The following is an 11481-nucleotide window of genomic DNA, read 5'->3' on the forward strand; positions in this document are numbered from 1 at the left end:
TTACACTATTGGAAGATGGTATTTACCCACAATTTTACGCCGCATGGCTCCACCCTTTGGAACAACAGAGTAATTACGTCTAACAAGAAATCTTTATTTATTCAAAAATGGTACGAAAACAATATCGTCTTTATTACAGATATATTAGACAAGGAAGGCCAATTTCTGAGTCTGACAAATTTTGAGAGTAAATTTAATTTTACATGTTCCAAGAGAGAATACACAAAAGTTTGTAAAGATGTTCCCAATGCTTTACCAAACATGATTTAAAATGATCTAATCTACTCGAAAAGACAGATCGAGTTACCAAGCATTCAACTAAATCACAAAATTTCCCTTAATGACAAAAACATGTTAAGCATTTTTTAAAATTAAACTATTTCGTGATTTTGAAAGAAGTGCTAAAAATTATAACAATAAAAGTAAAACTACAAAGGATTATATGCACTTCTTGAAATGGCCAATACCTCCGAAAATAAAAGAAATGCAATTTAAAATTCTACATGGTTACTACCCAGCAGCAGCAATGTTGAAAAAGCCATTTGGGCTTGAGGTGGAGCCATGTGTTTTTTGTTCTCGAGATGAGGAAACAATGGAACATCTTTTTTTTCTCTTTTTCTAAGACAAATTATTTTTGGAATGATGTTATTAACTGGATGCAAACTAAAGTGGACGAAATACCACAATTAAATTCGGACCAAATTCTTCATAGTGTAATCAAACTACGAACAAAAATGCTTGGGCTCTGCAATATTTTGATACTTTTGGGTAAATACCACATTCATAAATGGAAATGGCAGAATAAAACACCATCCCTCCATTTATTTAAAATTTAATTGTTGTCGAATTTTGCTTCTTTTCCACTCTTGGTTGAATTGTTTGTTTGAAGATAATAGTACATTAAAGATATTGATTGGAAATGGAAATGGCTTATGGTGACATGGAAACTGTTGTATTCAGTTTTTTTTTGTTGTTGTTTAGTTTCTATACTGGAATTTCAATGGACTTAATGCACAAACACAAATGTTTTTGTATTATCCCATTAAGTAACTGGCGACAATTCAAAAATGTAAAAAAAAAGAAAAACATGCTGTTACCAAGTATTTTGACCTCTATAAGTGTTTGTAATTTTAAATGTTCAAAAACCTAAGAAAACAATCCCCAAATCCACACCATACACAGCGCTCGTGAACATATAGAAAAGAAGAAAAAGAAAAAAAAGCTTGAATCCCCCCACCTCTCATTTTCATCAAATGATACCCTCATTTAAAAGCCCAGTTTGAAACCCTAAATTAAAAACAAACTGAAAGTATGAACCCTCATTGAAACAGTACAGGAATTTGAAATTGTAATTTGAAACACTGGGACCCCATCAGCCAGTGGACATACTATTTTGTCCACTGAAAATGAATTCATTCATAAATTATTGGAATTTGACAGCCGGGTTATTGACAAGTTTGCCCAGATTAAAGGTCAACGTGCATTCTTTCCATTCAAAAAATGAACAACACTGGTGAGGAGCATTTTTAATTTGGAACCATTCAAAGCTTTATTCATAACCTTAATTTGTAAGGCTGAAGCCAAAAGTCTCAAACTTGGCTTTTAAATTGGACAGTGATTTTAAATTGGACCGGCAAATTAGTGATGTTGTTAGATCGAGCGTTTTTCATCTTTGGCAGCTGCATGGCTAAAGTGAAGCCCTTTCTTTCTCAACGGAACACGATGTACATGCCGTTGTTATATCTTGGCTAGATTGCTGTAATGCACTTTATTTTGGAGTCAGCCAGTCCTCGCTCAAGCATTTCTAACTGGTACGAAATGCTGCTGCTCGCCTGCTAACTGGAGTTGAGAAGAGGTTGCACACAACCCCAATCTTGGCCTCTCTTCACTGGCTCCCATGCAGTGCACTTCAGAGTTCATTTTAAGATACTTCTGTTTGTCTTCAACTCTTTAAATGCCTTCACCCCAGTGTACCTCTCTGAAGCGTGTCCACCCCTACGCACCTGCCCGCTGCCTTAAGAGAAGAAACTACAAATTACATCATCGTAAAGCAACAATGTTCGCATAGCGTCAGTAATTCAATGTCATATTTTGGGAACAAGAATTTTTTTTCAAACAGAAAATTATAGTTAACGAGAATAAAGTTGAATTTTTTCAGAAAGTCACATTTTTCCTGTTAAAAAGTTAAGAAAAATGGCCTAAATTATGACGATTTAAAAAGTAGCATTTTTGTGAGTATAATTGCGTTTTTATTTATTTTATTATGTTTATTTATTTATTATTTCATTAGATTAAAAAGCGGTGTCCTTTGTTTAAAAAAAGAAAGGTAAAAAAAATAAACATTATTGAAAATGTGTTAGATTTCAGTCAACTGAATTTTTTTCCAGGAAAAACATTTTTATTTTTCTGCAGTTAAACTTTTGCATGATTAGCATCTGGGCAGGCTGACACGGCTGCGCGGCGCTTAGTGAGTCTGGTTAAAGCGTCGTCCACCACCTCCAGCTGCTGGCGCAGATCTCGCACCACCGTTTGGATGCTGCTGCTGTCCTTCAACACGTCCATACTCTGCGTGTAAGCATCGTAGCGTACAGAGAACGGACGGCGGATGCGTTTGGCAAACTCCCTGCAAGTGCGCATAATTGCAAAAAATATTTTTGTTGTGGAAAAATTGTCATCCTATGAAGAAATGTGGAGACAAAAATTGTACTTTTACAAGATTATTATTGGAGGATGAAAACACGTTTTCTGAGAAAGAAGACATTTGACTTTTTTTTCAAGAAACGGTGTAATAGAGGCGTAAATCCCCCCTAAAAAATAATAATAATAACACGTCAAGGAGTCACTGGTGGTGTAGTGGTACATCCGCCTGATTTGTCTATGTCTGCCTTGTGAATGGCTAGCGACCAGTTCAGGATGTGGTGTGCCTTTTGCAGTCAGCTGGGATAGGCCCCAGCACCCTCCCGTGACCGTGTACATCAGCGATGTGAATAAAATGACAATAACATGTCAACCTCTATTCGGCGGGTTTTCGCTTTTCGTATTGGTTCCATCATTTTAAAAGAAAAATTTGCTATGATGGATAAAATATATTTTAAAGAAAATGTAATCTTAAGGAATGTAACTATTTGGAGCTGGTAAATCGCATATTTTTTACCCTGAAAGACAAATCCTAATTTAAGAATAAAGTTAAAAATTGTCTTTGTACAAGAAAGGAAAAAACAATTTTCAATGGCGAAAGTTGTAATATTTTTTTCATGAATGAAGTTGCATTTTTACGAGATAAAATTCCACATTTTTTGTGGCTATGAAGCAATGATTGGAGAGTAGAAGCAACGTGTGTGTTTTGCTGACTTATTTTTTGTTTTTTTATAGGGGAGACCAACCTCATCTTGTTTTTTGCGTCGTCGAAGGATTCAGTGACGAAGTAGACATTCTGGAAGGCGGTGATGACGCATTCCTCGTTGCATGTCAGCCGAGGATCGAACGGGCGCACGTCGGCTTCGCCTGACAGCGCGTGCTACTCGCCCACCACAAAACAAGCACATTTTCAAAAATACCAAGAGGACCAAGAATAACCCCAAAATTAAAACACTGCTAATATATTACTGTAAAAGTAGTTATGTAGTATATGAATGACAAATTAAAAAAAAATAAATGAATCAAACAAATTCATTAAAACGTCCACCGAATAGCCCATTTTTGGGCTGGAGGAGGGAGGACAAGAAGTTTTTAAAAAGGACTGATGTAGCAATGGCGGAACTGGGTTTTCATCCATCCCATTAAGTACTGTGTGATTAGAAACAAAATATTTGCACCCGGAGCAGAATGAACTCTTGCTATACTCTCTTTTTGTCTCTCGCTCTCTCTCTTGCTCTCTCTCTCCCATGTGCTACACGCACGCGGGGGTTGTGAAGAAGCAACTGAGAGCCAGAATATGCATTTTAAGTTGCGTTTAATTTGAGCAAAGGGATAAAGTTAAATAAATAAAGCCATCTCTACAGTGTGACCGGTCCGAGCTCATCTGTGAATTTGCCTCGTATGATATTGTGATTTGGTATACGCGCTCCCAGGATGCTTTGCGGCACTAAGGATGTAAATAATAGCATTTGAAATGCATGTTTTGTGTCAAGACAGCTGGGATAGGCTCCAGTATGTTCACGACCTTGAGGAGAAGCGGCTGGAATAATGGATGGAAGGGGTCGGGGGGGCGCCAGGTTAAACGCAAGGACGGAAGCGCTTTGAAAGGACGAAGACGGACTGCTTCGTAGGACGAACGTGTAAGTTCGGAACGGTGGCCAGGTCACGCAAGGAGGACGTGGGACGGACCGACAAAATAAGGTAAAGTGCCCATCTATGTGACTAGCTAACAATTAAATGACAAAACAATACCTAAAATAATAAAAGTGATTTCATGAAAAATTCATAATTAGAAGCGCAATGATAAATATCTAAGAATCGCACAACTCAACAAAATAGACAAAAACTAATAGCCTACTCAAAATGAATTACTGTACAGTGCAGTGAATCAATGGAATCCAATTTGGGCGACTTGAAAAAAACACCAACAATTACAAATTAATTAAAAAGTGACATAATTTTAATTATTTTTAAATCACTACTTTAATGCAAAAGAACATGAAAAACAGCTATGAAAATCTGAAAGCCGAAAGTAGGAGCCACCGACGGCAAGCGGCATTTTTACTACCTTGAGCTCGCCCACAGATGAGAGCAGGCCGGCCCCGTATGCGCGAAGTCTCCCGTCCTGCTTGCACAGTCCGAACTCCACCGTGAAGAAGTAACACTGTCGGACCGCAGGCATCAAAGAGCTCCAGAGAGGCCTGCAGCTTATAAGTTCGCGTCACGTTTGCACTTACCGTGGCCAGTTTGCGCACGGTGACGTCGTCGGCCCCCAGCGACGCCAGGCCGATCTCCTGCGAGAACTGCGCAAAGCTCGGCTCAGCCAGCAGAGGCACGTGGCCCAACAGCTCATGGCACGTGTCCCTGCGCAACACCAACGACACAGTCGACAATTCCAACGTTGTCAGAGACATCATCCTCAACGAAAACATCAATGACAAGCATGACAAAAATGACAAAATCAACAGTGACAACATCATCAACAATAACAACAACACACACAACAAAATCAACGATGGCGGCATCAAAGACAAAAATAATCCAAATCATCGACAACAACAATGACACAGTTGAGTGTTATTTACGTCCCAAATGTGGGCCAAAATCTCAAGGATAATTTTGCATCTCAGATGAAGCTGACTTGCATCTAGATGTAAAAACCAAAGTTGATTTACAGTCTTCAACGAGCCTAATGCACATTGGTCGACATGACTTTGACATCTGACATCAAAATGTTTACGTCAATTGGATATCTGTAACTCAGAAACCCTATTCATGCAAAAATAGAACAAATCTGAAGAAGTGTTTTTCACAGGACAGCGACGAAATATTTTTTTGACTTCAATGAACCTCATATAAAGACTTTCCGCAAACACCACATATAATGTAAGAAACAAAGGCTTCACTTTAGTTTCAATCAAAGACACGCTAACCAATTTGGGGTGTTTGGACTCACGGTTCAGGTGTGTAGAAGGGGTCTGAGCTGTGTCGGACGTACTGAGTGCAGTGGAACACTCGAAAGGCCAAACCTGCCAGCGAAAAAAATTATCAGAAGGCATCAAAGAGGTGCAATGCAATGCAAAAAAAAAGTTATGCAAGAGATACACAACCTGCGAGGAAGTCTCGGGGAGACAAGTAGCCCGACACTGGACGAATGCTGAAACCAGAGCGCTCTACCAACACACCCACACAGACGTACACAAACACACACACACACACACATACATACATACAACACAATCAGTCGGTGTGTCTTTGATATGAACTATTGAGCCATTGAGTTCACGAAAAACGTTTGAATCATTTGACTCAAAATTGCCCTCAATGTCAACAAAAACATGCATATTTGTCCAAGACTGTAACACATGTTTTGACCATAACAAAAATGCATCAAGTAATTGCATTAGCTTGGTTCTATGAAGAATAAATTGTCTTTGACGTTATCTAAGAGTATTCAAATGTCTTTTACAATTTTTGTAATAATCATTTTGGATATTCCTTTGAGAGACTTAGTTGTTGATGTTCACAAAAAAAATAAAAAATAACATGCGCAAATTGTCTTTGATGTTTGCAATAATGTGTATGAGTCCACATTGTCGTTGATGTTTACGGACACGTAGGTAAGACATCTTTGATGTTTACACAATGACATATGTGATACAAGTTACATGCAAACTCATCTTTGATATTTCTAAAGTCTTGTTTGTGTGAGACTCTAAATTGTCTTTGATGTTAAAAAAAACACTCCGCATGATGATTTTATGAAGACTGCATTACATCACAATACAAGACAATTTTATTTATAGAGCCTATTTCACACCAAAAACACCTTCATTAGGTTTTTCTAAGAGCCCAAATTTTCTTTGATGTGATCTATGTTAGGCTAGTTGGACTCAACCATCTTTAACGTTTATGAAAACGTGTTTGTTAGGTTCCTTGAAAACTTGAAATCTTTAATGTCGACAAAAACACATGTATGTTACTTTTGCTCGAGACTAAATTTTGTTGTCTACAAAAATGTGTTAGGTTTCTTAAGACTCCAAAATGTCTTTGATCTTTACAAAACATACAGGTGAAGTTACTTTAAGGCTCAAAATTGCTCTTGTTGTTGACTAAAACATGTATGTTAGCTTTTTTGAAAAGACGCACTTTTAATGTTCCCAAAAACGAAATTTTTAGGCTTAATGAAGACTCAAACTTGTCTTTGATCTTGACAAAATCCTGTCTGTTTGACGAGATGAGGGCTCAGAATGGTTTTAGATGTCCGTCTGGTTGTCGGGTTTGTGACTGAAGAGGAATTTGGGGGTTTTGGCACCTTTGAGGAAGCGCGAGACGTCCTCCAGCTGCGGGATGTTGTCCTCGTTGTAGTTGCAGTGTTGGGCCAGCAAGGGGAGGTTGTTGAGGAACTCCTTGCAGGCATACACGGGGTAAAGTTTGTTAAGCTCCCGGAAGACCCGAGCCCAGGTCTGGACCTCTTCCGGTGTGTAATCCACACGGGGGATCTGCTCACCACTGCGGTTTAGTAGGCAAAAAATGATTAGGAACACTGATGGCTATCACTACCACCCAAACAAAACGAAATAAAAGAAAAAGACTATCCAACTTACTGTTTGTAGCTCCGAGCCAAATCGGCAAAGTAGTTTCTTCTTTTCTGGTACACGCTGTCTTTAAATCCCTACAAAGACAACACATCTCTTTTTATTTGCTGCTTAGACCACATGGTGGTTTTGACGTTTTTGCCAAGACAAACCGGGTGGTCGGCGTCTAAGTCTGAGCCGTACATCAGAACCTGCTTGCAAAGGTCCAGATCGGAAATCTTCTTGGGGAACCACGGAACGGCACACTGGTCTGAACAGAAATGCACCGCTTGTTAGTAAACAACCCCAAGTGTCCCGCCGGTCTTCTTGTGAGTGTCTGAAGTTTTTTTTACATCATCCACACGGGGTGGAAAAGTGTTTTCACATCATTTCACGTTACTTCTTCCTTGGAAACACTTGAAGGCGTGTACACTGAGCGAATGAGACGTTTTCTACGTTTTGTCTTGAATTCTTTCATGTTACTCGTCACTCTGAACTTTCTGACGTATGGCGTTATAAAAAGTCTCTCAGATGGTGAGATGTATTCCACAAGATGAGCTTTTATTAACAAAGCAATAACAAGCCTGCCAGTTTGCTCAGCAACATTGAAACAACACATCCTGCCCAAAGTCAGGCCTTCAAAATTAACGCACAACAGGATTATACACACTTTATTTGCCCCTGGTGGCTTTGCAGTCACACGCAAACTATTGTGTACTTGTTTATACAATGTGACTCCAAAATAAGTTAAAAAAAATTGGCCAATCTATTCTAGTAGTGGTCGCTTTTATTTTGATGGCCTGAATTTTGACAAAATGTGTCACGCTGATTGTACTAGCCAGTATACTAGTAGGCTAGTGAGGTATTGACTGTCTGTTTGTTTGCTTAGATTGGCTTGGCTTGACGCGCTGGCGGCTTTGCTACCTGTGATTGCTTTGCGATGCTATTCACCAAAGAGTCCATGAGTATCTTGTTAAAAGGTTAGGTTTATTTATCAATCGTCAATATTAAAATCAATCTAAAACACCATAAAGTTGCACACGCTCCGCCCAAGCGGTCAAAAACCTGTATGCCCTTCAAGTCCGTACCTGGGCCTACCTTCTTGCTCTTACCTTTTATATAATCAGTCAGAGCGCCACACAGTGCTCAACAAAAGTAATACACACACACACATTTGACCCCTATTTGGCGTCTACACTGATAGTGCCAGTGTTGCAGAGCATATCGGGAGGATTGTTGTTGTCTTTAGTTGCGAATAAATTAAGCTTTGCATTGCGAGATACGCTTTGACATCTGCTGAACTCTTTTTATGCAACTTACAAAAAACTCAGAATATGTATTAAAAGAGAGTCAATCCTGATGGAAAAAAAAGTTGTAGAAAAACAATTCATATGAAAACAAATTTGAATATTATATTATATTATATTTGAAAACCTGAAAAATCAATCGAAATACAGACTGACAAAGTCACATGACTTGTAGGGGCCTACCATCAGGAGTCTGGTCTTCGTCATCATCATCATCAGCGTAGCTTTGTGACATTATCTCAACCACGTTGGCGTGTTGGGCCAGAAGCTGCTTCAACTCTCTGAGTTGATCGTGATCGCTGTCGCAGTCCACGAAGATCTCAAAGTCGGAATTCCTGCGCTTGGACTTGCGGGACTCGATGTGAACCAGGTTGACGTGTTTTTCCTGCGGTCCGACACGAAACGCTGAAGCTAAACCTAACGATACTGGCCGTGTCTGATAGGGCGGCTTTACCTGGAAAGTCCTGAGAGCCTTGACCAGACCGCCCACTTCGTTTTTGAGGGAGAAGAGGATGGTGGCGCCGGCCTTCCTGGCACCACCTGCTGTCCCTCTGTAGAGACTTCCGGAAGCCGGGTCCATCTACGACCAACCCACAGTCAAAATGAAATGCACACGTATCCAGAGCTTTGCCCAACGCACCCAGAAAGCAAGCTCCAATAGCAATGTTATTCTGAGCGTCATTGACTGCCTCGATAAATCATATTGTGGGCGCCATGGCTCAATGGGAGAGCGGTCATTTCCCAACCTAGAGGATTTGGGTCCGATTCCAAGCAATTGTGACCATGTTGAAGAATCCTTGCTCAAGATACTGAACCCCCATTTGCTCTAAATGGTGTGTCGTCATCAGTGTGAAGCGCTTTGAATACCTTACTAGGTAGAGGTAACAGTACTGTAATAACAATGATAAAAAAAAAAGTGTGCATTGGATTTCATGAATCCAATTACCACGAATGGTATGATGAACAATGACTTCTCATCCATGTTGGGTGTTTGTGTGTGAAAGTCATGACTGTGAGTCACATTGACTGTAAAAATGAACCGTTCCTTACTTAAAGGGGAAGTCAACACCCGAAATGATGCGTGTCATCATCCAGTACAGTGCAAGTTTTATATTAGATTATTAATTTTAAAGAAATTAAGTGCCAGCAATATTGGTATAATTTAAAAATAAATGTTATTGTGACTCAGGTAACTTTGAAATATAAAAAAAAAAGAAAAAAGATCTGTCAAGTTTTTGCTACAGTGATCACTTTTATCATATAAATAAACGAAAAATAACAAACAAGTCATTCCTGCTACTTACTCTCTATTTGTTGTTCATCAACTGGTGGTCCCGCTCAGAAAATTTTGAAGATCCACTCACCTTGCTTCCTCTTGTCGACTGAGCCTCCCCGGAATGATCAACGCTTCTGAGGAACAACGCTCTTGTCAGGAGCCCTGTGTGTGTGCGTGCGGGTGTGCTTGCGTGTGTGTGTGTGTGTGGGGGGGATGTGTTTGTGTGCTTGTGTGGTCAATGTATGCATTTTGACATCATTTTTTTAAACTTTTGTAAACAATAACAATGCAGTGAATAAGATATACTCATGGCAATACCATTTTGTCTTATCAGAAATACCTCCAAAAGAAATGACAGCTTGTTTGTGGAGGAGAAAGTGAGGTACCTGCTGATTTTACTCGCTGTCAAATTGACAGTAGTAAAACAGTCATGAAATGAAGAATTGTTCCATTTTTTATTTTAAATTGTGTGACATGTTATCTTTTTTCAGAACCAGAATCATCTTTATTGGCCAAGTATGTGAAACACACAAGGAATTTGATTAACTACATACGACAAAAAAATTACATATAAGCATAGGACGTCTCCCCACAATGTTAAAAATGCAACTTCTTTCATAAGCGCATGTTGGTTTAATGGAGGGGGCCACATTGCCTCAATCCGGCCCTGATCTATCTATCCATCCGTCTTCAACACCGCTGATCCTTTGATGGACACGGACGGGTGCTGGGGCCTATCCCCGCTGACTTTGGGTGAAAATACAATACAAGTCAGGCGAGTGAACCGCTGCACCATCAGCGACCTGCTGTAAAATGTCAAATAAAATATCAACAACACCGTTCTCATTTTTTTGGGCAAGCCTCAGACAATCAAACTTGTGGTTCTTCATCTCTCAGCGAGAAATTTATCGACCCTTTATGACGTCTGAATTGAAGTGCCTTGATTGCAAGGGTTGCTGCCTTCCGGCTCTGATGCTTTTAAGCCAATATTAGATTGCAGCTAATTGTTTGATGGTGCTCCGCATTTGTGTTTATTGTACAATTACATTAGTGTGAACCGTAAACTTACTTGCTATGATGCCCTCGCAAGTGGGAAAGGTGAGTCACAATCGCACACACACACGCGCGCCGACTCGCCTATGTCACACGAGGCTCCGCTTCCTAGAGTGGCTGGCACACATCTTACACACACTTGTTCCACTACAATAGCAATGCATTTAAAAGTATGTTGAATATGCCGGATGCCCATTTTTGCGCGTTATAGCAAATGACGACAAACGAAATAACGAAAACAAAAATTAAAAAGCATTTTTGTTAACGAAATACAAATGAAAATGTTTTGGGAATGACAACTCACTAAAACGACATGGTGTGCTCACAAATCGAACAAAATTGAACAATAATCGTCGAGAAAATACCCTTCGTTTTCTTCTTTATCAGCTTTTTGTGATCATTTAAAACAGGCGTGGGCAAACTATGGCCCGGGGGCCACATGTGGCCCGTTAAACGTTTTAATCCGTCCCGCCAAACTTGAAAAAAATTAAATGAATAAACCTCGTTAATGTTTTATTTTCTAAATACTCTGGTGTGTCAAACACAGATATTTTGCTGTAATGCTTCTGTTCATTTTCATTTAAAATTAAATGTATTATTTTTCTCCAATGAGGTGAGGTGACCAAAACAC

General features: G+C 39.5%; 1 protein-coding gene across 1 annotated transcript; it reads right to left on the reverse strand.

Moving 5' to 3' along the window:
- Positions 1-2412: 2412 nt before the first annotated feature.
- Positions 2413-9920, reverse strand: LOC148336945 (tryptophan 5-hydroxylase 1-like). Its single transcript, XM_088296074.1, has 12 exons — positions 9826-9920; positions 8976-9101; positions 8705-8906; positions 7388-7485; positions 7245-7312; positions 6953-7149; positions 5748-5810; positions 5594-5666; positions 4875-5001; positions 4706-4801; positions 3384-3517; positions 2413-2623 (listed from the first exon to the last, which is right to left on the reverse strand). The coding sequence occupies exons 2-12, from the start codon at positions 9099-9101 to the stop codon at positions 2413-2415; spliced, it is 1395 nt and encodes a 464-aa protein (XP_088152200.1). The 5' UTR covers positions 9826-9920.
- Between the last annotated feature and the right edge of the window lie 1561 nt (positions 9921-11481).

This window comes from Idiotropiscis lumnitzeri, chromosome 5 (assembly GCF_059441095.1).
Source record: "Idiotropiscis lumnitzeri isolate Australia: NSW breed Sydney's pygmy pipehorse chromosome 5, RoL_Ilum_1.0, whole genome shotgun sequence".
Taxonomy (NCBI): domain Eukaryota; kingdom Metazoa; phylum Chordata; class Actinopteri; order Syngnathiformes; family Syngnathidae; genus Idiotropiscis; species Idiotropiscis lumnitzeri.